Source organism: Haliaeetus albicilla, chromosome 4 (assembly GCF_947461875.1).
Source record: "Haliaeetus albicilla chromosome 4, bHalAlb1.1, whole genome shotgun sequence".
In the NCBI taxonomy this organism is placed as follows: domain Eukaryota; kingdom Metazoa; phylum Chordata; class Aves; order Accipitriformes; family Accipitridae; genus Haliaeetus; species Haliaeetus albicilla.
In genome coordinates this window covers 46,533,598-46,560,782 of record NC_091486.1, presented here as the reverse complement: position 1 = coordinate 46,560,782, position 27,185 = coordinate 46,533,598, and the positions used below count along the sequence as shown (strand labels likewise).

Genomic DNA, 27,185 nt, shown 5'->3' with positions numbered 1-27,185 from the left:
GGAACAAAGAGTAACCAAATGTGACCCTTTTCTGGCACTTTCGTCTTTAAGGAGACCTTGGGTATAGCTCTGGCCACGCTATGCGTGTGCACCAACACAAGAATTGTCTCCTGCACAACTTTATTCCCTTTTTTCCCCCATAGTTGTATACTTGAGAGCAGCAGCAAAATGCGCTTTGTCCCTGGTGAAAGGCCCAGGGACCCTGTGGCCATCTCCTCTGTGTCTAGCTGGGGATTGCTTTTTGGCTGGGCTCTTACCACCCACCACCTGGAACCCATTGCAATTGAATTGCTTTTCTCAGCTGCAGCATCTAAAAATAGATGCTCTGGTTTCTTTTAAAAATAGCCTCTGTTCTGCATGTCATTACCTGCTAAAAATGTTTCTCAAAGTCTTATTAGGACATCAGAGGAGAGAGGTCAGTTTGGTATATCAGCCTTTTTGCAGAGGGTGACGGTGCTTCTGTGGCCACGTGCGCAGCCTTGCCCTTGAGCTGCCCCCAGTTCCTGCAGCTAGGCACGCGCATCATTTTTTTCGGGTGATGTATTTATGATTATTTTGAAAGTGTGACTGCAGAGGTGGAGGAATCTGCCTGGTGCTGGAGACAGCCGTGGGAAGGAGGATGCTCAGATGCGTCAGCTCTGGCTGGAGCAGTTTTGGCTTTTCCTGGGGAGCAATTCAGCATCTAACACATCAGCAAGGTAGTGACACAGCACCTTTCGCTGCCGGAGCAGTTAGGGTTTGTATTTTTGCAGCAGACCATGGCCAATTTCCTGACACAAATTCAAAGGGATCCAATCCTTTGATAGTTGCCCTTGCAATGGGGCTCTTTGCATCAAAGTTGCTCTTGCTCCAAGCTGGTTAAGGAGCGATGCAGTGGCCAGGGCACAGACAGCAGGCAGCGGGGTTGTAACAGAGCAGCAGTAGGTTGGGAGGCGAGCTCGGCCCTTTGCTATGCTGCAGGAAAAACTTCAGCATGCACGGCATTTTCTGAATGCAGCATATCGCAGTGGCACTGAGCCCAAGAGCTCGTGTCATCTTGCTTGTGTATGCACCAGTCCTGCTCAGGAGGTCCCTGGCCCCTGCAGAGCCTTTTGAACCTCAAACAAGCCAAGCAAAAAAATCTCTTTAATAATTTTTAGAGGAGCACTTCATTCTGCGGACTCAAGGAGTGACTTAGTTCACACAGCAAAGTGTTTAGGGTATAATCGTGCTGCTGGGCAAAAAATGGAGTTCGGTGCATGCTCCCGCTCTGAGTACCTGAGCGATCTGCCATGAGCGACTCCGGATGCATTAGAATTGGTATTCATTCTCCCTCCTTCCTTGGGGAGAAGTTACTAGGTATTTGGAGGTAATTATTGCTTTTATTCAGTGCTAAAGCAATAATTTCAAGGGATACATTTGAAAGCTAGCAATTTCCTGCCAGTGAGTGACAGATGTTTTGCCATACATGAGATGTGCTTTCAGGCTCCTACTAATTATGATGACACAAATTGGCAGTAGCTTTCTTCCCAGGCTCCCAACTCTAATTTTGCCTTCTTTTCTGCTATTTTGTTTTTTCAAAGGTGGAGTTTCAGTGTTGTCACACTTCAGTAAAACTGATGCAGAGTTCGATGCTTGTGTTCAAGTGTGGTTTCCTCACCTTCCCCTTCTCTATCTCTGCCCAGGTTCATATCCCTCACCCAAGGCTGGGGCCACGCTGGTGGTCTACAAGGACTTGCTTGTGCTTTTTGGTGGGTGGACGCGGCCAAGCCCTTACCCTCTGCACCAGCCAGAGAGGTTCTTCGATGAAATCCATACGTACTCACCCTCCAAAAACTGGTAAGAACACATCTGGATTCAAAGCCCAGGCTTTGATCCTGTAAGAATGTGTCTATAATGTAGCTGGAGGAATGCCAGACGGTGTCTCTCCCAGCCTGCTTGGGAAGCTATGCATGGTCCTGGTTTCCTAGGTATGTCTAATCCTGGTGTGTCTGCGATGCTCTTACTGAAACAAACAAACAAAAAAAAAGAACCAAAAACAAAAAAACACAAGAGCACACCAGAGACGTGGGCACGCTGCTGTCTGGCACCTCTTGGGTGGTGGTTGCTTCCATATGGCTCTCGACTCCTACCTAAAATATGCCAGACTTCCTGAGTGTTCCCAGCCAGCCAGGTGGGAAATCTGGATGTGAACATTTTAAACGTGTAATCGATGTGGCTGCAGGACAGTGAGGTCTCTGAGGAAAGCAGGAGATAAAGCCTTAACTCCTGGAGGTCTTGCTTTTGGCGATGGTCCAAAACTCAAAGCTCCTGTGGCCCTCCAAGGGAGACTTGAAAAAGCATGTATCCACACCATTTTAGAAATCTCTCTGCCTTTACAGCTCCTGGACTAAAACATCCAGCACTGACCACGGAGATGGCAGTAATTTTCTTTTTCCCTTTAAACACCATTCGGCTGGTTTTAGACCAGGCTTTCTCACTGATGTTTGTGTGTGAGAAAGGAGAAAATGCTGTATCAAAGCAGCGATGGTTCCTGCTCCTCTTTCATTGAGAACTTTTCATCATCAAAAGTGTCAATTATCCAATGCACTTTTGGGCAGTGTCATTAGAATGCTGTAATTAAACTGTGTTGGAAATAATTCAGGGGGAACTTAATTGAAAGGGGCAATATTTCCAACCTGGCCATGTGACTTTGTCATGCTTTAAAAATGTTTAGCACATTAGTATTTCTAATTAGTTTCACTATTATTTGGATCTTTGGAGGTTTTCCCTGAGGTTTTCCTCTGTAGCGTGTTCTTGAGCACTTTGCCAGCCCCTGGGATTTTTCATTTTGCCATTCATCCAGTGCTTTTCTTTCTGACCCAATGGTGAATGTCTTCCCTCTTTCCCTAGGTGGAACTGCATCGTGACCACCCATGGCCCCCCTCCCATGGCAGGACACTCCTCCTGTGTCATCGAAGACAAAATGATTGTCTTTGGGGGTTCACTAGGATCTCGACAAATGTAAGTCTGAGGTGAGGGTATCTGACAAGCGCTCCTGCAAGCAAGGAGCATGTTGTGGTGGTCCTGGGGTAGCTCATAGCATTTTGGAAGGAAATCTCTGCAGCGTTTTGGGGTCTGCCTGCTGCCTTAGCACACCCTTCACCTCTTGCGGCAAATCCCCTCAAGGCTCCAGCCCACAAAAAAAACAATTCTGTCATAAAACTGTGCCCTGAACCCGTGTTTCAAATGCCCAGAGAGCCTAGTTGTATCATCAATGCTTGTTGTCTCATCCTTGCAGGAGCAATGATGTCTGGGTGCTGGATCTCGAGCAGTGGGCTTGGTCTAAGCCCAACATCTCTGGGCCCAGCCCTCACCCACGAGGTGGCCAGTCTCAGGTGAGCTCTCCTTCACTAGCTCAGCACCAACACACACTGCCAGAGATAAACCAGACAGAGCTTAATTTCCAGTTTCCAGGCAGCTCTCAGCAGGTTGCCTGAAAGCTAGCACCTGATTTCAGAGTTATCTTTGCAGCCTTTGCCCGACGGGCCCTTGTTTTCCCTAGCCATCTGTTCTGTGAGGGCGCACTTTTAATCTCCCTAACGCTTAGGCAGGTACCGTGCCATTTCTTGCACATGACTCAGAACTCTAATGAGCATTTCTAGAAAACAAATTGCTGTTTTAACCCAGCAATCATCCCCTGTGGCATTTAAGATCAATGAAGTGTTATCACAAGTTGGTTTGGCTTGAGGCCCTTTTGATTGCTCCGCTCTCCTGATTCTTGGTTCCAGCAACTCTGGATTGTACCCATTCAAAGCACAGGTCTGGCAGCACCTGTTTTATTGCCTGCCCGGGGCAGGGAGCTTGTGGGAGTCACCCGGTTTGATGCAGGTGTCCCCGTTGCAGCTGGCATCCCTGCCTTCTCTTCATGGTCCCCAGGAGGATGGTCAGTGGTTCTCAGCGTGCGGTTCATCTCAGCCTAGCAGGGCACCCAGAAGAGATTGGATGGGTCATGCCTGTACGTGCCTTTCCATCCACTGGAAAAGCAGACTGAGGGACTAGCTCACCCACCACCAGCACGTAACAAATACTGCTGCAAGCACATGCCCTCCCAGACAATCCTTCCACCTTCTCCCTTATTTGAAGAGGGGTGTTGAGTCCCTTGTTGTTTGGCTTAGCTTCAGGAAGGGTAATTGCTCTCCTCTGTAAGAGGAACTGGTTTGTGAGCTGTTTGGGACAAGGCAATGGGGTGAACCCTGCATCCCGGTTTGCCTCGGGCCCAGCAAAACCGGCTCTCCATCCCAGCTCCACTCCTCATCCCGGGGCAGACAAAATTCAGCAGAGTCTGTGCAGCTGAGAAGCTGTAACCTGGCTCTGTCTGCACTTGGAGGCTTTGCCAAAAGCACCGGGGATGGCTTTGCGTCCTTCCAGGTCTGAAACACTGTTCTTTACCCCTTCCAGATCGTAATAGACAACGAAACCATTTTAATCCTCGGTGGCTGTGGTGGTCCCAATGCAGTAAGTATCCTGGGGGGAGCATGAGCATGAACTGCACGCATCTCGCTGTAACTATAAGCCCTGGTTGCTGGACTGGGGAGAGGGGGGACCCTGCCTATTACCCAGGTGGCATTTTATTCTGCAAATCTGGGCACCCACCTGGTAGGTTTTCCAGAGAAGCTGTCTAGCTATTGCTAGAGCTGCTTTAATTAAGAAAAAAGCACCCCAGGCACTATCTGAGCAGCTTGCTGAGTTTAACTGAGCCTCAGAAGAATTAGCCCTGATTTTATACTGGAACAGAAGATGGAGATGAAGGGATTTGTCCACGGCCATACTAGGGCGTAGTCACTCCTGGGTGGTCAGATCCTGATCTGGGTCACCATTCCTCTGTCTGCAGCAGCAAAGCACTGCTCCTACCTCTGATGGGATGATCTCGGCAACAAACCAGGCTCCTAAATCTTAAACCGGACTCTTAAATCTATCACGCTTTTCTTCACAGCTGTTTAAAGATGCCTGGCTACTGCACATGCACGCAAACCCCTGGACGTGGCAGCCACTCAAGGTGGAGAATGAAGACCATGGAGCCCCGGAGCTGTGGTGCCATCCTGCCTGCAGGGTACGGACACAGTGGGGTCTCTGCTCTCTCATAGACATCCGTTGATCTTTATTGCCTGCCTAGAATGCTCCATACCCCCTACTTTTTCCCCAATACAGTGCAAAGTGTCATCCTGAGGTTTGTAACCCATTATCTCCCCTTCTCCTCTTCCAGGTGGGACAGTGCGTCGTCGTCTTTAGCCAAGCTCCCAGTGGGAGAGCCCCACTGAGTCCCAGCTTGAACTCTCGCCCCTCTCCCATCAGCGCCACGCCACCCGCCCTGGTCCCCGAAACACGGGAATACCGCTCTCAGTCTCCTGTCAGGAACACGGACGAGGCTCCCTGCGTCAATGGCCGCTGGGGCACCCTGCGACCCAGAGCACAGAGGCAAACACCTTCAGGATCCCGGGAAGGCAGTCTCTCCCCGGCCAGAGGGGACAGTTCCCCTGTACTCAACGGTGGGAGTTTATCGCCCGGAGCCACGGCAGCCGGCGGTGCCTCCTTGGACAGCCCCGTGCAGGTTGTATCACCCAGCACACCTTCTGCAGCTGAAGGATACGACCTAAAAGTGGGGCTCACCCTGGCGCCACGACGGGGATCGCTGCCGGAGCAGAAAGACCTGCGTTTGGGATCTGTCGATCTGAGCTGGGAACAGAAACCGGCTTCCATCATCTGCCAGATGGACGGTGTGGAGGGTAGGACAGTCGGCACAAGTATGAGGAACCCCCCTGAGCAGACCAATGGCATCCACACGCCACCCCATGTCGCCACCTCCCTCCCAGGGGCCGTCTCCCCCGGTGCGCTCCGGAGGAGCTTGGAGGCTGTCAAAGCCCTCTCTTCCAAAGGCTCCTCGGCTTCTGCGGCATTGAGCCCTCCCCTGGCTTCTTCCCCGGGGTCCCCGGGTGCCGAAACGGGCTCAGCGGTCCGTCCGGGCTCTACCCAAGGCGACGGCCATTCCTTACCTCCCATTGCCCGCCGCCTGGGCCACCACCCTCCCCAATCCCTCAATGTGGGGAAGCCTTTGTACCAGAGCATGAACTGCAAACCCATGCAGATGTACGTGCTGGACATTAAAGACACCAAGGAAAAAGGACGAGTCAAATGGAAAGTGTTCAACAGCAGTTCAGTGGTGGGGCCGCCCGAAACCAGTTTACACACGGTGGTGCAAGGCAGAGGGGAGTTAATCATATTCGGTGGCCTCATGGACAAGAAACAAAACGTGAAATACTATCCCAAAACTAATGCCTTGTACTTCGTGCGAGCAAAAAGATAATGCGGCCCGAGCCCTTTGCCGCCATCACCTTCTCCCCTCCCTCCCTGCGGCTCTTCCCTCTCCTTTCCAAGCCCTTACTCTGTCATGCAGGTGTTCAAACTGTGAATTAGGGAGCAAGAAACCAATAAAGTCCAAGCAAAACCTCCAGTGCTGCCCCGCCGGTTCCCAGTAAGACCCCAGTTAAGCGAATCGTGTTTACAGGCGGGGAAGGACCCGCGCCACTGCGATCCAAGCCAAGGATTTGGGGTAAGCAGGTAGGGAAATGTGCCATCCAGTATCCTCTTGAGGTTTTTTATTTTCCAGGGGTTTGAGAGGCTTCATATCTCTCTGAAACTCCTTGTAGGATGTGAGTAAAAGTGGTTTTATATGAACAAGCCAAATACCGGCAGGCAGGAGGCTGTTAGCTTGTGCGCACTGATTATTTCCATGCTCGACTCCGTAAGGAAGACAACAGCAATACCCCACCAGGAATCTTCCAGTGCTGCAAACCTTTGCTCGACACAAACATGATGCCTTTTTTTTTGCCTCTCACCCCTTTGGCCTGCCAGTCTCATTCCTGTCCTCCGTCCAGGACCATAAGAAAGAAGGGGGGACAGGTTTTTTGTGTCAAAATGCCAAAAATATTAATAATTAGCCAGGCATTAACCTCCTCCTTTTCCTGCCCTGTGCTGGATCAGGCTTTGGGATCAGCTCTGATCCCTCCTCCTCAGCAAAAAACCACACCATCTAAAAATCCAGTTATTCTCCCAATGCTGAGAAATTTGTCTGCCAGTTCCCTTCTAGACTTGAAGGTTTTGTTTCACTCAACAGCCCAAACCCATTCAAGGCTGAACCAGCACCTTGTAGCCTGGGAACAGGATGGTTTTTTTCTAGTCAAAAAGATGAATATTAGTCAATCTTGAGGGTGTGAGCAGCCCCAATAGCAGTAACTGCACCTCATCTTTGCACGTGCCTCCTTCCGCAAAGATTAAAACAAATTAAAATCCGAAGGGATTGAACCTGTGCGTCCTTCTGGGACAACCTCCCCCCTTCCCTTTCCCCTCAAGATGATGGGGGGGTGGGAAAAATGGGTGGATTCTGCCAGGTTTTGGTCAACAACCTCCAGCACCCGAAAAGTAGGGAACCCTCCCCAAACCGGCAGCGCCATGACGTGGCCCCTTTTCCCTTCTCCTCCCCCCCCCCCCCCCCCCCCCCCCCAGCCCCTCCATCCCCACTGAGCTTTTTGCCGGTCAGAGCCTTAAATCACATCCCAGCCGCATAGGGATGGGGAGGATTTTGCTTCATCTGCGGCTTTTCCACCTCTGTAAATAAATCCCTCATTAAATCCAGCCTCTCCCACTCCAATCCCAAACGTATTTGATTTGTCCTAAGGGAAGGCAAAATGCAATTTTTACCCCCAAAACCTCGGGACCACCTAGGGTGATCTTCACTGTGAGGAAGGCGGTCGGGGCTTCGGCATCGATTCCCTCCTCCCCTTTGCATGTCTCTTGTCATCCACCCCAAAAAAGGGATGGAGGGTGGCTTGGCGTTGGGTTGACATCCTTCTCCTTGCGTGGAGCATCCTTTGAGGGACATTTTCCCAACGTTTATGTGGTCTCCATCCTCAACCGGTCCCAAAATCCCCCTAACTGGCCCCAAACCTGCCGAGCGGCTGGGGCCATCCCTCTTCCGTCCCCAGCGGTCGCGGAAAGGCATGTTTTGCGCCGTTAACAATAAATTCATCCCAAAATTTTGACACTCCTGCCACGTGAGCCGCTGGTGCTGTGAGCGAGGTGTGTGTGTGTGTCCCCCACAACTCAGGTGTCCCCCCACATTGTTGTCCCAGGCTCGGCCGAGTGTAGGAATGAAAAGCGATTTTCGGTGATATTTAAAATCTTGTGTACATTTGGGGGGGGGGGGGATAATGGGTTCCCCCCTTCCCCCTATCTCAATGAATTTTTAGCAGTTTAACAAATAAAAAGGAAAAGAAATGGATGGTTGGTCCTTTTGGGGAGGGGGTGGGGGGTGGAAATGCTGTGGAGGGAAACCCCCACTGCGCTTCCCACAAGTTTGGGGGTGAAAACGGGGATTTGGGGTCTTACTGGGTAAAAATAAGGGCAATATCTGTGCCACGGGATGTTGGAGCAATAGAGGCGGAAAAAAGGGGGGCACAAGGTTGGGGTGAGGAACGGGAGGGTTCAGAAAAAAGGGGGTAGTGGTGGAAAATTAGGGACCACAAAACCTGCTGGGGCTGGAAATGGGGGAGCCCTGAAGCCTGCTAGGGCTGGAGATTTAGGACCCCAAAGCATTCCAGTATCGGTAATTAGGGATGGGGACCCCAAAGCCTGGGGGGGAGGGGGGAAACTGGGGACCCCAAAGGCTTTGGGGGCTGGAAAGTGGGGACCACGTACCGGGCAGCGCTGGGCACAGGCTGCCGCCTCATGCCGGCCCAGGCACGTGGGGGCTTCCCCCCCCCCCCCCGGCCCCATATCGCCTACAGGGCTGGGAACCCCCATCCCCTCTAGGGTCCGGGTCTCCCATAGGGCCGCCCCCCCCCATACGCTATAGGGTCGGAGTCCGCTTCGCTCCACGTGTCTGCCCTTTCCCGCCTCCCGCGCATGCGCCGCGGTAAGAGAGGCGGGGCGCGGGCGAGGCCACGCCCCCCTCGCTGACATCATCCCGAGGCGGAAGCGGCCACAGGTGAGGCGGAGAGGCCGCGCCTTAAAGGGACCGCCCGGGGGGGGGACACCCCATGGCGGGGGGGGCGGGGCAGGCGTTTCATCCCCTTTGCAGGGGTTTGGGGTGCAGGGAGCTGCTTGGGGGGGTGCAGGCGCCACGGGGGGGGGGCAGGGGGCTGCGTTGCACCCGTTTTGCATGTTTGGGGGGGGTAAGGAGCCAATGGGGGGGGCAGAGACCCCATGAGGGGGCTGCGTTGCAACCCCCCTGCAGGGTTTGGGGTGCAGGGTCCACGCGGGGGGGGTGGGCGAGGACCCCAGAGGGGGTGCAGGGACCCCGGGGGGGTGGCAAGGACCCTATGGAGGGGGGCAGGTACCCCGGGGGGGGCAGGTACCCGGGGGGGGGGGGGGGGAGGGACCCTGGGGAGGGGGGGCAGGGACCCCATGGCGGGGGCAGGGACCCTGGGGGTGAGGGGGGACACCCTGCTGCGGGGGTGCAGTGACCCCAGGGGGACGGGGGGGGTGTCTTCCCTGTACTCCCAGGTTTCGGGGGGGGGGGGCACATGGCGGCATGGGGGGGCTCGGTGCTGGAGCCGGGCTGGCTCCTCTCCCCCGCCGGCCGCCCCTACCTGGACTCCATCTTCCCCAAGAACCAACGGAGAGTGTTTGGTGAGGCCCACACCCTGCCTTCCCCCCCCATCCCCTCCAAAATTGGGGTGCCAGCACCCCAAAAAAACCTCTACACCTCCCCTCCCCCCCAGGTCTGCTGGAGCGCCCGGCGCTGCCCCCCAACTTGGCCGTCCCCACCGTCACCTACAAACTCTTCGTCTCCGGCAAGAGCGGCGTCGGCAAGACGGCCTTGGTGGCCGCGCTGGCGGGGACCCCCGTGCCCCCCATCCACCACGAGACCCTGGGTACGTAGCGGGGGACGGGGGACACACGCGCGCAGCACCCCTGATGTCCCCTGGGGGTGACCATCCCTGTGGGTGTCCCCCCCCCACCCCAGGCATAGAGGCCACCACCGTCTACTGGCCGGCCAAGCTGCGGGCCAGCGGTCGCCCCGTCATCTTCCAGCTCCAGTTTTGGGATTGCGGGGACGGCGCCCTGAAAAAATTTGAGCATCTCCTGCCCGTGAGTCGGGACGGGGACAACAGGGAGGGGGACACAGAGGACACCCCGTCCCCGGTATGGTGGTCACCCCCCCGCCTCAACCCTCCCCAGGCTTGTAAGGAGGAAGCGGATGCCGTCCTTTTTCTCTTCTCCTTCACCGATCGCTCATCCTTCGAGGAGCTGCCAGCCCAGATGAGCCGGGTGGTCGGTCCCGACGAAGAAAACCTCGTTAGGGTGGTCGTCGGCACCAAGTATCCTCCTCGGGGATGGCGGGGGTGGGGGTCCGCGTCCTCCCGTAAGTGGGTTTGCGCCCCCCGTATTTCGCACCGCTCGGCATCTCAGTAGGCTGAGAACGTGCAAATTTCATTGCACCGATGGATGGGCAGCTCCCATTTATTTTCATGGGGTTTTCAGGGGACTTTTCAGAGTGTTGGTGTCTCCCTCGACTGCATGTGTCCCCCCCACAAGCAGGTTGGCACCCCCATATTTCACACCACACGGTACTTTGGTGGGCTGAGAACGTGCACGCTTCATTCCACCAATGGACTCACAGCTCCCACTTATTTTTATGGGGTTTTGGGGGCATTTTTCAGGGTGTTGGTGTCTCCCTCGACCACGTGTGTAACCCCACAAGCGGGTTTGCGCCCCCATATTTTGCACCACTCGGTACTTTGGTGGGCTGAGAACGTGCACACTTCATTCCACCAATGGACTCACAGCTCCCACTTATTTTTATGGGGTTTTGGGGGGGATTTTTCGGAGTGTTGGTGTTTCCCTTAACTCTATGTGTCCCCTCCCCCGCAACCCAGATTCGACCTGTCCCCGCAGGCAGACGTGACAGAGGGAGACGTGACGGCCTTTGAGGAGACCTGGGGGCTGCCGGTGCTACGAGCGGGCAGCGGGCCGGGGGCCAGGGGGGGACGCGAGGGGCTGGCCCGAGTCGCCCCCCTCCTCGACGCTTTGGTCGAGAGGCTCTGGCGTCGGGACCAAATCGCCGCCGGCGTCGCCCCGGGGGACGAGGGGTCCCCCCCCGCCTGAAGCCCCTATTGCAGGGTGGGTTTGGGGGGGGGGGCCCTCACCATGGCCTCTGGCCTCCCCCCCCCCCCCCATTAAACAGCGCTGCCGGTCCACACCTGTGATTTGGGGGGGCTGGGGGGGAAGTGGAATGGGAGGAGAAAAGGCGCTTTTTTGACCAAAATCCATATTTCTCCTCCAAAAAGATCCCTGGGTGCCTGAGTTCATCTGATTTGGGGTGCTGGGGGATTTTGGGATGCAATGGGATCATGGGGATGGGGGTGCTGGGGGATTTGGGGTGCCGGGGGGTGTTGCAGATGCTGGGAGATCTGGGGTGCTGGGGAGTGCTGGAGGTGGGGGTGCTGCACAGATGTTGGGGGATTTGGGGTGCTGGGGGATTTGGGTGCTATGGCTGATGCAGGATTTGGGGTGCTGAGGGTGCTGTAAATGGGGATTTGGGGTGCTGGGGGATTTGGAGTGCTGGGGGTGATGGAGATGGGGGTGCTGCACAGATGCTGGGGGATTTGGGGTGGTCTGGGGTGCTATGGCTGATGCAGGATTTGGGGTGCTGCGAGATCATGGGGGTGGGGGTGCTGGGGATTTGGGGTGCTGGGGGTGATGGAGATGGGGGTGCTGCACAGACATTGTGGGATTTTGGGTGCTGGGGGATTTGGGGTGCTGGGGGGTGCTACAGATGATGCAGGATTTAGGGTGCTGCAGGATCATGGGGGTGGGGCTGCTGGGGGATTTGGGGTGCTGAGGGGGAAGTTGGGGTGCTGGGGCCCGATCCAGGCCCCCCAGGCTGGGCCCACCCTCCCCTCCCCGGCACAGCAGAAAAGTGGCATTATTTTTAGGCCGGAAAAAGCCGATTTCTGGTCCGGCCTTTTTCCGGCCCAGAGGATGCGGGAAAGGGGGGGCCGGACAGAGCCCCCCCAAACCAGCAACACCCCCCTCTCCTCCCCAGTTACACCACCCCCCCCCGCTGTCCGGGGCGGGGGGAGGGACGGAAGGAGCCTTGGGTGGACAGACAGAGGGACGGGGAGGGGGGGCGGAGGGACGGACAGACAGGCAGCACCCCAACTGATCCTCCCCCAGTTCCCCCCCTCCCCAGTTTCTAACTGGTGGGCGGGGGGAGTGGCCGGTAGTAGCCGCTTGGCCCCGCCCCCTGCCGCCATTGGCTGTGGCCCCTCCCCTCCCTTCCCACGCTGCTTTATGAATGAAAGGGGAGGAGGGGGGGGCTGGCGGGGGGCGCTTTAACCCCTTCGGGGCCGGAGCTGGGGAGAGGACACGGTGGTGCGGGTCGGATCCGGACCCACGCACCCAGCACCACGGGACGCATCCAGGCCCACGGACACACACACACACCCGCCACGGGTGTGCTCGCCCCGTGGGGGGTCCTAGATACCCCCTCACCCCCCAGTAAAACCTGCCCACTTCCCATCCGCCGGCTCGGACCCTCCCAGTCCCGTACTGGTAGGTACTGGGAGCAGCTCCTATCCCTTTAAGAGCGGGCGTGGCCGGGTGACATCACTCGGACATGAATGAACAGGAGCGGGGTGCTCAGCCCCACACGCCCCACAGCGCTGGGTGCCGCCGGTTGTGGGGTGCACCCCGGGCCCCCCCCAAACCCCCCCCGCCATGGCGGGCACCCCCCCAGCCCTCACCCTCCTCTTCCTCACCGCCGTCACCCCCCTGGTAGCCGAGGAAGGTGAGCTCCGTGGGGTTTTTTTGGGGGGGCGGCACCCCAAAAACCACTTATTGGGGTGCTTGGAGGGGGGGGGTTGCTGGGTGGGCACTCAAAGGGGTGGGGTGGTTTTGGGGCAAGTTTGGGCAGGTTTGGGGGGATGAGAGGTTGGGGGGGCTGGGGGAGCCCTCCCCAAAATAAAGGATGATGGGGGGTGCCCACCCACCCCCAAAAAAAGGGGCGCCCATGGGTGCGGCGGTGAATTGCCGGTTGCCGGAGCGCGTTTTGCGGGTGGGGAAGCTAATATGGGGAGGGGGAGTTAAAAAGTGGGGGAAAAAGTTAGAAGGGGGGGGGGAGAAAGCTAAAATGCGAAGAAAAAAGCTAAAAGGGGGGGGGGGTGCTAAATTGGGGGGGGGTGTAGAATGGGGGGAAAACCAAAAGTTTTGGGCAACTTTTCCCATGTAGAGCGTCCGGCTCATGCACCGGGTCCGGATCCTGCTGGGTGACCCCCCAAAAAAAGTCCAACAGAGCAGTTAGGGAGGAGGGGATTAAAAAACCAAAACCCAAAAAAAGGGGAAAATCACCCTAAAATGGAGTGTTTCCTATGGCCGGCAATGGGCCGGGCAGGATCCGGCCCAGAGAGCTGGAAAACAATGTCAGGAAAACCCCAAAAAGTGCTGGGAAAAACAAGCAGCGTCCCGGCCTCCACCTCGCAACCCTTCCCCGGCTCAGTTTTGGGCTCAGTTTGGCGGGGGGGTGTTAAAAAAAAAGGCGGAAAGTCACTTTTTTTTAAATAGCTATTTAATTTTTTAAAAACTGAGGTGTCTAAAAACTCCGTTCGAAAGGTTTAATCCGTCGCTTTTCGAGGGAAAAATGGAAGGATCCGGCCCCAAATGCAAATAAATCGGAGGCTGGGGGGTGCTTTGGGATGGAAAATACTCCCCTAAAAAAATAAAAATGGGGTAAAAAACCCTAGAATGAGTTTTTTTCAAGCGCTGGGGGGAAGGTGGAGGGGGGTCACCCCGTGGCGGGGACCCCCAACCGCCCCGACACGGCTGCGGGATTTAGGGTGTGTTCCCAAAGTGCCGATCCCTGTGAGGGATCCTTGGGGATATCACAGTTTTGGGGTCAAAAAAGTGCAAAAAAAGGGGAAAGTGTTGGGAGAGCAGTGGGATTTGGGGGGGGTTGGAGGGGGAGGTTGCTTCCCATCGTTTGGAAAGGGTGAAATCCGATGGGATGGGGAGGTTGGGGGGTGCTGGGTGCCCCGGTGGGATCCTGCACTGCCCCGCCTGAGGTTTGGGGTGTCCCTGAGGGCAGGGGGGGGTTAAGGGGGGGAGGGGTGCATCTGGAGGGGGGGACAGGGATCGGGATGAGGATGAGGATGGGGATGGGATGGGGATTGGGATGGGATGGGGATAGGACAGGACAGGGATGGGGTTGAAAATGAAGTTGGGGATGGGGACAAGGCTGCAGCCAGGGATGGGGCGGGGATGCAGAGGTGCAGTGCGGTGGTGATGGTGATGATGATGATGGTGGTGATGATGGTGATTGCAAAAGCAGTGCCGATGCAGAGAGTGACAGCAACGGTGCAGGGGCTGCAGATGGTCGTGGGGATGGTGGTGCAGATGGCAACGGGGCTGCAGATGCAGGCAGGGATGGTGGTGGGGTTGGAGGTGGAGATGAAGATGGCAACATAGGTATGGATGAGGAAGGTGAGAATGTTGTAGAGGCTGCAGATGGTGATGGCGGTGGCCATGTTGATGATGGTGATGGCCGTGTTGATGGCGATGGCCTTGTTGATGATGGTGCCGGAGGTGTTGATGCTGGAGATGGTGGTGATGGCCATGTTGATGACAATGGCCATGTTGATGATGGTGCCGGAGGTGTTGATGGCACTGGACATGGTGGTGGTGATGGCCATGGCCATGTTGATGATGGCAATGGAGACGTTGATGGTGGTGATGATGACGATGGTGATGGCAACAGCAATGGCAGAGGGGGTGCGGGTGGCATTGGGGATGGGGGTGCAGACGGCGATGGCACCGGAGGTGCCAATAGCACCAGTGGCCCCAGGCGTGGGTGCACCCTTGGGTGCTGCACCCCTTGACTCAACAGCCACAGCCCCAGGTTTCTTCCCTGACTCACCCCCGCCATGGCCCCGGGGGGGACACCCCACAGAGAACCCACCAGCTCAGCTCACGCGCCGGCCTTCTGCCGGCTTTCCGCTCTCCGAAGGCATGTGGGGGGATTTCCAGCCGCAGGAAAGCCGGGATATCCGCTCCGGCATCCTTCCTGACCCTGGGCACGGTGAGGGGGGGACGACGGGACCACATGTGCCTCCCTCCGACCAGGTTCTTGGGGTTCCCCCCCAGACTTTACCCTCTTGGGGCATGTCACAAGCTCACCTGTTCTCAGTGGAGGCGGTTGGCGAGGTCGGGGGGCAGTGGGGCATCCGTCCCCGAAACTCCCCCACCCCGTTGGGACCCATCCTGCCAGCGTGAACCCAGGCGTCCGGGCGCATTCCTGGGGGGTGATTCACCGAGGAGGGGGGGGCCACCCGTCAGCGCTTCCCTCCCAGCCCTCGGCGGCCTCCTCTTCCTCTCCCGGGCGCTGGATCTGGCCACCGCCCTCGCCGGGGCGGCCGACATGCCTCAGCAGGTCTGCCCAGCCTCGGCACGGTGCAGAGCTCTGCCTCGGTTTCCCCACTTTTGGCGGGGATGCCTGGGGGTCTTCTCGTGGGGGTCCCAGGGGAATCTGTTGGGACTGGGGGTATCCTTGGGGCCAAGGGACATCCGTGGGTCCTGGGGCTATCTGTGGGTCCCGGGAGTGTTTGCATATCCTGGGGACATCCGTGGGTCCTGGGGACATCCATGGGTCGCAGGGATATACACATGGGTCCTGGGGGGCATCCGTGGGTCCTGGGGGACATCCGTGCATCCTGGGGGACATCCATGGGTCCGGGGGACATCTGTGGGTCCAGGGGATATCCGTGGATCCAGGGGATATCCGTGAGTCCCAGGGATATCCGTGGGTCTCAGAGACATCCATGGGTCCTGGGGGACATCCATGGGTCTCAGAGACATCCATGGGTCCTGGGGGACATCCGTGTGTCCTGGGGACATCCATGGGTCCTAGGGACATCTGTGGATCCGGGAGATATCCATGGGTCCCAGGGACATCTGTGGGTCCCAGGGATATCCATGGGTCCTGGGGGACGTCCATGGGTCTAAGGGATATATTGGTGGCATCTGCAGGTCCCAGGGACATGTGTGGGTCCCAGAGACATCCATGGGTCCTGGGGGACATCCGTGTGTCCTGGGGACATCTGTGGATCCCAGGGATATCCATGAGTCCCAGGGACATCTGTGGGTTCCAAGGATATCCATGGGTCCTGGGGGACATCTGTGAGTCCTAGGGACATCCATGGGTCCCAGGGACATCCATGGATCTAAGGGGTGTATCGGTGGCACCTGCAGGTCCCAGGAACATCCGTGGGTCCCAGGGACATCCATGGGTCCTGGGGGACATCTGTGGGTCCCAGAGGCATCCACTGGTCCTTGGGGGCATCTGTGAGTCCCAGGGACATCCATGAGTCTACGGGGTGTATTGGTGGCACCTGCAGGTCCCAGGGACATCCATGGGTCCTGGGGACATCTGTGTGTCTAAGGGGTGTATTGGTGGCACCTGCAGGTCCTGGGGCCATCCGTGGGTCCCAGGGACATCCATGGGTCCTGGGGGACATCTTTGGGTCCCAGAGGCATCCACTGGTCCTGGGGGGCATCCGTGAGTCCCAGGGACATCCATGAGTCCCAGGGACATCCATGAGTCTACGGGGTGTATTGGTGGCACCTGCAGGTCCCAGGGACATCCATGGGTCCTGGGGACATCCATGGGTCTAAGGAGCGTATTGGTGGCACCTGCAGGTCCTGGGGCCATCTGTGGGTCCTGGTGGCATCTCCCAGGCTTCATGCTCACCCCAGTAACCCCCCTCTCTTCTCCCCACAGTGGTCCTGCTGGACTTCGCCAAAGCACAGGGAGAACTGGGCTGGCTCACCCAGCCCTACGGCAAAGGGGTGAGCACCCGTGGACCCAGGCATCCGGCCCTGCTGGCCAGCACTGCCCCGAGAGCCCACAGCGGGGATGGGGACAGGGACGGGGACAGGGACATCCATGGGGATGGGGATTGGGACATCCATGGTGGAGCTCCATGGGGATGGGGATGGGGCCATCCATGGGGATGGGGGCATCCACTGGGATGAGGACCTCCATGGGGATGGGCATGGGGGCATCCATGGGGATGCAGACCTCCATCGGGATGGGGACTGGGTTGGGGATATCCATGGGGATGGGGACCTTCATGGGAATGGGAACAGGGACCTCAGTGGGGATGGGGACCTGCATGGGAATGGGGACACCCATGGAGATGGGGACCTCCATGGGAATGGGGATGGAGTCACCCATGGAGATGAGGGCATCAATTGGGATGGGGACATCCCTGGGGACTGGGTTGGGGAGATCCATGGGGATGGGGACCGCCACGGGGATGGGCATGGGGGCATCCATGGCGTTGGGGACGTTCATTGGGATGGGGACCTCCATCGGGATAGGGTTGGAGACCTCCATGGGGACAGGGACACCCATGGGGATGAAGACAAGTGCATCCACGGGGACCAAGGGCACTGCCCACCCTGCATCAGTTTCCCCCCCCATAACCCCCATTTCTCTCTTTCGGGGGGGGGCAGTGGGACCTGCTGCAGAATGTGCTGAACGACTCCTTGATCTACATCTACTCGGTGTGCAACGTGCTGGAGGGTGAGCAGGAGAACTGGCTACGCACCAACTGGATCTACCGCGGGGTGGCCCAACGCATCTTCATCGAACTCCAATTCACCGTCCGCGACTGCAACAGCTTCCCCACTGCCGGTGGCGGCTCTTGCAAGGAGACCTTCAACCTCTACTACGCCGAATCTGATGTGGATTACGGCACCAACTTCCAGAAGAGACAATTCAAGAAGATTGACACCATCGCCCCAGATGAAATCACTGTCCAGGATGATTTTGCTTCCCGGAACGTTAAACTCAATGTTGAGGTGCGATCGGTGGGACCTCTCCGTCGGAAAGGTTTTTACTTGGCTTTCCAGGATTTGGGAGCTTGCGTGGCATTGCTTTCCGTTCGGATTTATTACAAGAGATGCCCGGCTGTTTTACGGGGTATGGCTCGCTTCCCCGAAACGGTGGCCGGCGTCGATTCGCAGACCTTGGCCAAGGTGCAGGGAACGTGCGTGGAGGAGGCAGTGGCCGACCAAGCTCCGGCGCTGCATTGCAACGCCGACGGCGAGTGGTTGGTACCCATCGGGGAGTGCCTGTGCCGGGCCGGCTACGAGAAAGTGGGAGAGAGTTGCCAAGGTAGCGCTTGGGGCTGGGGGGTAAATTGGGATGGGGGTGGAGGGGGTGTGAGGTGCTGTGGTTGGGGGGATTTTGGGGGGGCTGAGGACACACCCGCTCAGTGCATGCCAGGAGATAGAAAGGGGTGGCGGAGAAATGAGGTGTTGGCTCCAAAATTCCTCATCCTGGATCCTCAACCTTGGGCATCACTAGTGCAGCAAGCGGGCAGGGCTCAGCTGGGAAAGGGGTGGGCTGGGGCCAGGGTGGGGGGCTCCAATAATAATAGAAGCTGCAAAAATAAAGTGAAATACCCTAAAATCCCCAATCTGGGTCAGAGAAATGAGGTGTTAGCCCCAAAATTCCCCATCCTGGATCCTCAACCTTGAGCATCACTAGTGCAGTGAGTGCAGCAGGGCTCAGCCAGGTGAGAGGTGGGCTGGGAGGGGGGGGTCCCATCCCCCCTGTGGGGCACAAAACTGGAAAATAAGGTGAAATACCTTAAAATCCCTGCTCTGGGTTGGAGGAATGAGGTGGCAGCACCAAAACCCCCTGCCCTGGATTGTCACCCTTGAGCATTACTAGTGCAGCGAGCGTGGCAGGCCTCAGCCAGGAGATGGGCAAGCTGGGGTGGGGTCCCAATAATACAGAAGCTGCAAAATAAGGTGAAATACCCTAAAATACCCACTCTGGGTGCTTGGGGGGGTGTGATGCCCCCCCTCCCCCCCCAAACCTGCCTGGGTGAGGATGCTGTGGGTAGAGAAGGGGTATTTGGGGTCTCACCGGTGTCATTGTGTGTGTGTGCCCCCCCAGCTTGTCCCCCCGGCTCCTTCAAGGCCACAGTGTCCCTGAGCGGCTGCCAGCCCTGCCCGCCCCACACCCTGCCCTCCCCTGCCGCCGCCGCTGCCTGCCCCTGCCAGGACGGCTTCTTCCGCGCCCCCGCCGACCCCCCTGCCGACCCCTGCACCCGTAAGTTACCTTTTTGGGGGGGTGGAAACTGAGGCACGGTGTGGCCATCCTCCCCCTGACCCCCGTCTCTGCTCTCTGTCCCATTTCCCCTCTCCCCAGGTCCCCCCTCGCCCCCACAAGGCGTCACGGCCGTGGGGCTGGGGGCCACGGTGCAGCTACGTTGGTCACCCCCCGCCGACTCGGGTGGCCGTGGGGATGTCACCTACAGCATCACCTGCGAGCAGTGCTGGCCAGAGAGCGGGGAGTGCCGTCCCTGTGACGGGGGGGTCCGCTATTCGCAAACCCCCCGGGGGTTGACAGGGACGGGGGTCACCGTCACCGACCTGGAGCCACACGTCAACTACACCTTCACCGTCGAAGCCCGGAACGGGGTGTCAACCTACAGCCATCACCGTAGCGTGGCCACCACCACCATCAGTGTCAACCAGACAGGTAAGGGGCCACCAGCATCTCCCATTGGGGACACCTCCCCCATTGGGGACACCTCCGTGATGTCCCTGTCCCTCATGGGGACACCTCTGTGATATCCCTGTCCTCATGGCAGAGCCACCTCGAGTGACATCGGTGAGCCTGGATGGAAGGACAGCCACCAGCTTGGTCCTCTCCTGGACGGTGCCACCGCGGCAGCAGAGTCGGGTCTGGAAGTACGAGGTCACCTACAGCAAGAAGGTCCATCCCGTGTCACAGCTTCAGCCCACCACCCCCAAATCCATCACCTCCACCCACGCGTGTCCCCCATCCATGTCACCTCCATCCACGTCACCGCTCCATCCACGTCACCTCCATCCTTGCCCACATCCATGTCACCTCCATCCACGTCACCTCCATCCTTGCCCACATCCATGTCACCTCCATCCACGTCACGTCCATCCTTGCCCACATCCATGTCCCCTCCATCCGTGTCACCCCTCCATCCGTGTCACGTCCATCCTTGCCCACATCCATGTCACCCCTCCATCCATGTCACCCCTCCATCCGCGTCACCTCCATCCTTGCCCACATCCATGTCACCTTCATCCATGTCACCCCTCTGTCTGTGTCACCTCCATCCATGTCATCTCCATCCTTGCCCCCACCCATCTCACCCCCACCCATGTCCCCAGGTGGACGAGAACAGCTACTCGGTGCTGCGCTGCGAGGGCACCTCTGTCACCCTCCCCAAGTTGTCCCCTGCCACCGCCTATGTGGTGCGGGTCCAGGCGCTCACCCAGGATGGCCACGGTGCCTACAGCCCCCAGCATGAGTTCGAGACCCTGCCTGAGGGTGAGGATCTTGGGGATGGGGGGAAAGGGGAGGCAGGATTTTTTTTTGGGGGGGGGGGGGGGGCGAGGAGGTGCATGGTTCACTCCAACACCCCCCCTCCCTGAATCGTCCCCGCAGGCGCCGAGGGCATGGCATCCACCGCCGTCATCAGCGGCTCCGTTGCTGGTGTCTTCTTCGTCGTCCTCCTCTTGGCTGTTCTCCTCTATGTTCTCCGGCGGTAAGGAGATACTCCCACACACAAAATCCCCCCAAAACCCCAAAATACCATTTTTCCACCACCAAAGATGGGTGAGGGGTGATTTTTGGGGGCAAAACGCTGCTTTTCCACAGGAGGAGGAGGTCACGGCCACGCCAGTCCTCTGAGGATGTCTACTTCTCCAAGTCAGGTGAGCGATGGGACAGTGGAGTCAACAAGGATGGGTGGGGGGTGACATGGGTGCTGACCCCCCCTGGCACCCCACAGACCAGCTGAAGCCCCTCAAGACCTACGTTGACCCACACACCTATGAAGACCCCAACCAAGCCATGCTCAAGTTCACCACCGAGATTCCTCCATCCTCCATCACCCGCCAGAAGGTCATTGGTGCCGGTAGGTCCTCAGGTGGCTTCATCACTCCAAAGACACCCCAAAATTGAACCAAGGTCGGAGGTTAAATGTCCCCCTCTTCCTCCGAGCAGGTGAATTTGGGGAGGTCTACAAGGGCACCCTAAAGCGTGGTAAGAAGGAGGTGCCAGTGGCCATCAAGACCTTGAAGGTGGGCTACACGGAGAAGCAACGGGTGGACTTCTTGAGCGAAGCCACCATCATGGGCCAGTTCTGCCACCACAACATCATTCGCCTGGAAGGGGTCGTCTCCAAGTGTAAGTGTCCCCCGTCCCCCCCCCCTCAAAAAAAAAACAATTTCCCTGTGGAACACCCCAAAAAAATGCTAAATAAAAATAGGGTGTTTTGAGCAATGATGGGGGGGGTCTTTTGGGTTTTTTGGGGGGGATTGGGGGTTGTTTTGGGTTTTTTGGGGGGGGAATTTGTTGGTTTTTTTGCAGGGCTGGGAGCTTTTGGGGTTGGGTTTTTTGGGGGGGATGGAATTTGGGGGGGGTTGGGGCAATTTTGGGGGAGGGTTGGGGGGTTGGGGTTTTTTTTGACTCATTTTGGATTTTTTTTTTATACAGACAAGCCCTTCATGATCATCACAGAGTACATGGAGAACGGCGCACTGGATAAATTCCTACGGGTAGGTGAAGCATGGTGGCAACATGTCCCCCCACCCTGGGCAAGGATTACCGGGTGATGGAACCACCAAAACCCACCACGGGAGGTAGGATGAGAGGCAGATTCGAGGCCGGCTTCTCCCCTTTTCCCAGGAAAAAGAGGGGGAATTTGGCGTCATCCAGCTGGTGGGGATGTTGAGGGGCATTGCTGCCGGCATGAAGTACTTGGCCAACATGAATTATGTCCACCGGGATCTGGCCGCCCGGAACATCTTGGTGAACAGCAACCTGGTGTGCAAGGTGTCCGATTTTGGGCTTTCAAGGGTGTTGGAAGATGACCCTGAAGCCACCTACACCACCAGCGTAAGTGCCACCAAGGTGGGGTGGTTGGCCACGGTGGGGATGTGTTTTTGGGGGGGTGCAGGGTTGACCCCAGTGTTGCCACAGGGAGGGAAGATCCCCATCCGTTGGACGGCACCCGAAGCCATCTCCTACCGCAAGTTCACCTCCGCCAGCGACGTCTGGAGCTACGGCATCGTCATGTGGGAGGTGATGTCTTACGGCGAGCGACCATACTGGGAGCTCTCAAACCATGAGGTGAGCAGCCACACTCCTCCACCACCAGTTTTGGGGGGGGGTCTTGCAAACGAACAGCTTTTGGGAGCAGGAGCACCACTCAACGGCCTTCTCCTCCTCGTAGGTGATGAAGGCCATCAACGAGGGCTTCCGCCTCCCCGCTCCCCTGGATTGTCCCTCCGCCATCTACCAGCTGATGATGCAATGCTGGCAGCAGGAGCGCAGCCGGCGCCCCAAGTTTGCCGATATCGTCAGCATCCTCGACAAGCTCATCCGTGCCCCCGAGTCCCTCAAGGCATTGGCAGACTTTGACCCCCGGTGAGCTACGGAGAGAGATGGGACGGGGCAAAGTGGAGGGGGGGGTAAGGAAGGGGGTTGCAATTTGCAGTATTGCACTCTTGCATGCTCATGTGCGCCTTTGCTTTTTTTTTTTTTTGCATTGCTTTTTGCACCTTTGCTCTTTTTTTGCATCATTTTTTGCATCTCCGCTGCCTTGCACTCCTTTTTGCATCTCCGCTGCCTTGCACGTCTTTATTGCTTCTTTGCATTCTTTGACTGCTTTTTGCCTCTCTGCATTCTTGCACCTTTGCATTCTTGCATTGCTTTCTGCATCTCTGCATTTTTGCACACTTCTTTGCATCTGTGCTTTTTTTTTAATTGATTTTGCTATTGTATATTCTTGCATTCTTTTCTACATCTTTGCATTTTTTAATTGGTTTTGTATTCTTGCACTCTTTTCTGCTTCTTTGCATCTGCACATTTTAGCTTTTTTTTTTCCCTTTGGCATTTTCGCATTGTTTCTTGCTTTTTAGCATCCTTGCCTCATTTTTTGCATTTCCACTTTTTGCATTACTCTTTGCATCTTCACATCTCTGCATTCTTTTTTACAACTGGGCATTTTCACATTGCCTCTTGCCTTTTTTTTTGCGCTATTTGTGTTATACTTTTGCTTTCCTGCATTCTGTTTCGCGTTGGGCTTTTGCCATTACTTTTTGCATCTTTGCATTTGGGGGTTGTTTTAGGCATCTCCACAGCCTGACATTGAAGTGTTGCTTTTTTGCATTTGTGCTTTTTGGATTTTTGCCTCTCTATTTTTGCATCACTTTTTGCATCCTTCAGTTTCTGCACCATTTCTTCCATCTTTCAATTTTTGCATTATTTTTGCATCCTTCCATTTCTGCATTACTTTTTGCATCTTTCCATTTTCTCATCACTTTCTGCATCTTTTTTTTTTTTTTTTTGCATCGTTTCATTTCTGCATTATTTTTTGCATCCTTCCATTTTCACGTTATTTTTTGCGTCGTTGCATTTCTGCCTCATTTTTTGCATCCTTCCATGGTCACACCTATTTTTGCACCCTCCCATTTCGGCACCATTTTTGCATCCCCCTATTCCCGCCCCGTTTCTCACGCCCCCCCCACCCCATGTCCCCCCCACTCAGGGTGTCCATCCGCCTGCCCAGCACCAGTGGCTCGGAGGGCGTCCCCTTCCGCTCCGTCCCCGAGTGGCTGGAGTCCATCAGGATGCCCCAGTACACAGAGCACTTCATGGCCTCGGGCTACAGCACCATTGAGAAGGTCCTGCAGATGACCGCCGAGTGAGTCCCCATGCTGTCCCCAGAATGTCCCCATGGTGTCCCCATGGTGTCCCTACGGTATCCTCATACTGTCCCCATGCTGTTCCTACGGTATCCTCATACTGTCCCTGTGGTGTCCCCATACTGTCCCCATACTGTATCCTTGGTGTCCCCATGGTGTCCCCATACTGTCCCCATGGTGTCCCCATGGTGTCCCCATACTGTACCTTTGGTGTCCCCACGCTGTCCCCCCAGTATCCTCATACTGTCCCCGTGGTGCCCCCATGCTGTCCCCTTGATATTCCCATGATGTCCCCATACCATCCCCATGCTGTCCCTATGGTGTGTCCCCTTGGTGTCCCCACACCATCCCCTCCAGCTCCCATGGGGACAGGGACGTGCTGGGAAAGGAAACCGCTTCCGTGGCGTTGGCGTTGTTGGCCCAAGGGGACGGGATAAAATTAGACATTCCCTGGCCAGGATCCGGCCGGAGAGGTCGGGATGAGCTGTGTCCGGCTTTCAGTCGCCTGGGAATGGCCCAGTTGTGGGGGGAGGCGGCAGTGATGGGTCCCCCAAAAGCAGGGAGGGGGGTTGGGACTGGATCGGGTCCCAGGGGATGCTCAGGGCTGGATCCATCCCTGGGGGATGCTCCTCCCCCACCAAACCCCATTCCCACCTGGACCCTTTTTAGGCTCTTTCCACCCCAATAATCCTTATATTTTATTTTCTCCCCCCCCCCCCCCCCCCGCTTATTTCCAGCGACATCAAGAAAATCGGGGTGCGTTTGCCAGGGCACCAGAAGCGCATCGCCTACAGCCTGCTGGGGCTGCAGGAGCAGGTCGGCGCTGGGGGGGTCCCCATTTAACCCTCCCCCTGCACTCCCCAAAATACTTGAAAGCAACCAAATGAAGACACCCCCCTCCCCCCCCTCCTCCCCGAGGGGTTTATTTATTATTTCTATTATTATTAAGGGTTTTTTATAGTATTATTATTAATATTATCCCCGGGGTTGGGGATGAAATGGGTGTCACCCCCATCCTTCCCCCCCCCCCAAAAAAAAAAAATTAAGAAAATTAAATTTCAAGCTCATTTTGGGCTAGAGGAGGTGTTGGGGGGGTCCACTTTTTTTTTCCCCCACATTTCAAGAAAAAAAAAAAGGGGGCACTCAGCCCCAAAACTGGCTTATTTTTGCTTTTTTCTCCCTATTTATTCCTCTCCCACCGGGTTTTTGAGTGGTTTTATTTTCCCCTTTAACGCTGATCTGCCAGTGTTACCTTTTCCTTTATTTTTTAACCTAATTTATTCTATTTTTGTATATTTATTGTGAGGAAGCAAAGGTCGTGTCAGATTCGGGAGAGCAAAAAGGGGAAAAATTAAGAAAAAAAAAAACACCCGGATCCCTTTTTTTTTTTTTTTTCCCTTTTTTTTTATGGATTTTCAGGGGTTTGCGGGATTTTCATGGGGTTTTGATTTGAATAAAAATGTGTTGTTTTGTTTTCTACACTATTGTTGTTTCTCACTGGCTTGCAGTGATTGCAGGAATTTGGGGGGCAAAGAGGGATGGGGGGCTTTTCCCCCTGGTTTTAAGGGGTTTTAAAGGAGTTTTAAGGACTTTTTAAAGAGTTTAAGGGGTTTTTTTTAAGGGGTTTTAAGGCAGTTTAGGGGCTTGTTAGGGGGGTTTAAAAGGTTTTTTAAGGGGTTTTAAGGATTTTTTTAAGGGGTTTTAAGGGTTTTTTTAAAGGTTTTATTTTTAAGGGGGTTTTTGAGGGGTTGCACACACCTCAAAGAATGTTTCCCATCCGGGGCCTCTTTTCCTCGGCAAAACCCACGAGGAATTTGGCCTTTATATCACCCGCCGCTCCCCCAAAGCCAAACCCAAGCCACGGCAGCAGCGGGGCCGGCTGCCCGGTGCCTGCAAATAACTGGGTAGAAAAAAGCCAGAAAAGGGTTTTTTTTCTGCCCAAAACCATAAAAAATGGGGCAGGGGGGTGGCGGTTTAGGGGGGACGAGCATCTTGCTGCAAAAGCTGCCGTTTGAGTGGTTTTCAGCCTGTTTCGGGGCGTTCGGGCCTGTGGATGCCCTATGCATGGCACGAGTTTGCTGGTTTCGAGCCCCATGCATGACATGAGTTTGCCGGTCTCAGCCCTGCCACCACCGCCCTCAGTCCCGGCTCAAAGTCCAGCAGCGCCCAGCGAGGAACTGTCAAGATGGGGGGGGGGGGATGGGACACCGGATTTGGGTGTGCGGCAGCACCCAGCAGCACCTTATCTTGTTTGCCTATGGTGGGGCCGGATGAGGGTGATGGGGAAACTGAGGCATGGGGTAAGCAGGGCAACCCCGCTGCTGCCATCCCCGTGCCTGGCTCGGTTCCAGCAAACTCCTGGCCCAGTCCCCATGGGAGCAGGCATGGGGTGACAGCCAGGGAAGGGGACAGGGGTTCTGTGGGTGCTACAGTCCCCATGAATGGGGCATGAGTGAGCATCCTCCCCAAGCGACGTGGGTGCTGTGGTCCCATCACCCTAGGAGCACCCTCACCCCACCAAGCACCCTCCATGGGCAATGTGGGTGCTGTGGACCCCCGCCCCATGGTTCCCTCACCCCACTGAGCCCCCAGCATGGGTGATATGGGTGCTGTGGTCCCCAGACCCCACTGAGCATCCTTCCCCAGTGACACGGGTGCTGTGGTCCCATCACCCTACGAGCACCCTCACCCCACCAAGCACCCACCATGGGTGATATGGGTGCTGCAGACCCCCTCCCCATGGTCCCCTCACCCCACTGACCACCCACCATGGGTGATACAGATGCTGTGGTCCCCAGACCCCACTGAGCATCCTTCCAAAGTGATGTGGGTGCTGTGGTCCCATGACCCTACGAGCACCCTCACCCCACCAAGCACCCTCCATGGGTGATATGGGTGCTGCAGACCCCCTCCCCATGGTCCCCTCACCCCACTGAGTCCCCAGTGTAGGTGATACGGGTGCTGTGGTCCCCAGACCCCACTGAGCATCCTTCCAAAGTGATGTGGGTGCTGTGGTCCCATCACCTACAAGCACCCTCACCCCACTGAGCACCCTCCACAGAGCACATGGGTGCTGCAGCCCATCCCTGCTCCCAGCAGCCTCACCCCCACCCCAGCACCCATCCCAGTGCCTCTCCCATCGCCTGCCCCGCTTTTGGGGTGTCTCCCTGGCGCTGACCCCGCTTCACCTCTCCTCTGGCTGAGCCCGGGCATGCCCGCCTCACCCAACCTGCCCCGCCGTGCTAAATTACCCAGGCAGGTTTAATTACATCTTTGGTAGCGTCCGCCGCACCCTCCGCTCCCCCCAAAAACGCTGCGCCCCAGTTTTGGGGGGGGGACGGGACCAAAGAGCCGAGGGGGGAGGCTCAGTCCCCCCCCCCATTTCCCCCAGGATCTTGGGTTCA

At 56.6% G+C, this 27,185-nt stretch overlaps 3 protein-coding genes across 5 annotated transcripts in view; all 3 read left to right on the top strand.

Annotated features, from left to right (window-relative positions):
- The window catches only part of FBXO42 (F-box protein 42), a 50,109-nt gene extending 41,813 nt beyond the window's left edge, over positions 1 to 8,296 (top strand). The window contains exons 5-10 of the mRNA XM_069782302.1: positions 1,665 to 1,818; positions 2,872 to 2,982; positions 3,260 to 3,356; positions 4,420 to 4,476; positions 4,955 to 5,071; positions 5,225 to 8,296. Coding sequence (XP_069638403.1) covers positions 1,665 to 1,818; positions 2,872 to 2,982; positions 3,260 to 3,356; positions 4,420 to 4,476; positions 4,955 to 5,071; positions 5,225 to 6,322 — 1,634 coding nt within the window. The 3' untranslated portion in view covers positions 6,323 to 8,296. The remainder of the gene's footprint in view (positions 1 to 1,664; positions 1,819 to 2,871; positions 2,983 to 3,259; positions 3,357 to 4,419; positions 4,477 to 4,954; positions 5,072 to 5,224) is intronic.
- Positions 8,297 to 9,495: 1,199 nt separating this feature from the next.
- Positions 9,496 to 11,216, top strand: CPLANE2 (ciliogenesis and planar polarity effector complex subunit 2). The gene is made up of 5 exons (XM_069782300.1): positions 9,496 to 9,645; positions 9,738 to 9,890; positions 9,983 to 10,107; positions 10,198 to 10,337; positions 10,896 to 11,216. Exons 1-5 carry the CDS (start codon positions 9,540 to 9,542, stop codon positions 11,122 to 11,124), a joined length of 753 nt encoding a protein of 250 aa, XP_069638401.1. The 5' UTR covers positions 9,496 to 9,539; the 3' UTR covers positions 11,125 to 11,216.
- Positions 11,217 to 12,513: 1,297 nt separating this feature from the next.
- Positions 12,514 to 25,260, top strand: EPHA2 (EPH receptor A2). 3 transcript variants are annotated; one of them, XM_069782298.1, is made up of 17 exons: positions 12,518 to 12,808; positions 16,790 to 16,857; positions 17,527 to 18,190; positions 18,980 to 19,135; positions 19,235 to 19,567; positions 19,680 to 19,804; positions 20,239 to 20,398; positions 20,516 to 20,615; positions 20,729 to 20,784; positions 20,862 to 20,987; positions 21,077 to 21,259; positions 21,569 to 21,630; positions 21,761 to 21,970; positions 22,055 to 22,204; positions 22,308 to 22,501; positions 23,625 to 23,780; positions 24,519 to 25,260. In XM_069782298.1, the coding sequence occupies exons 1-17, from the start codon at positions 12,739 to 12,741 to the stop codon at positions 24,622 to 24,624; spliced, it is 2,919 nt and encodes a 972-aa protein (XP_069638399.1). In that variant the 5' UTR covers positions 12,518 to 12,738; the 3' UTR covers positions 24,625 to 25,260. The 3 variants fall into 3 exon arrangements, with proteins under 3 accessions (XP_069638398.1, XP_069638399.1, XP_069638400.1); XM_069782299.1 differs by lacking the exon at positions 12,518 to 12,808 and adding an exon at positions 14,512 to 15,091; XM_069782297.1 differs by having other exon boundaries at positions 12,514 to 12,808; positions 21,761 to 22,204.
- The last annotated feature ends 1,925 nt before the right edge of the window (positions 25,261 to 27,185 follow it).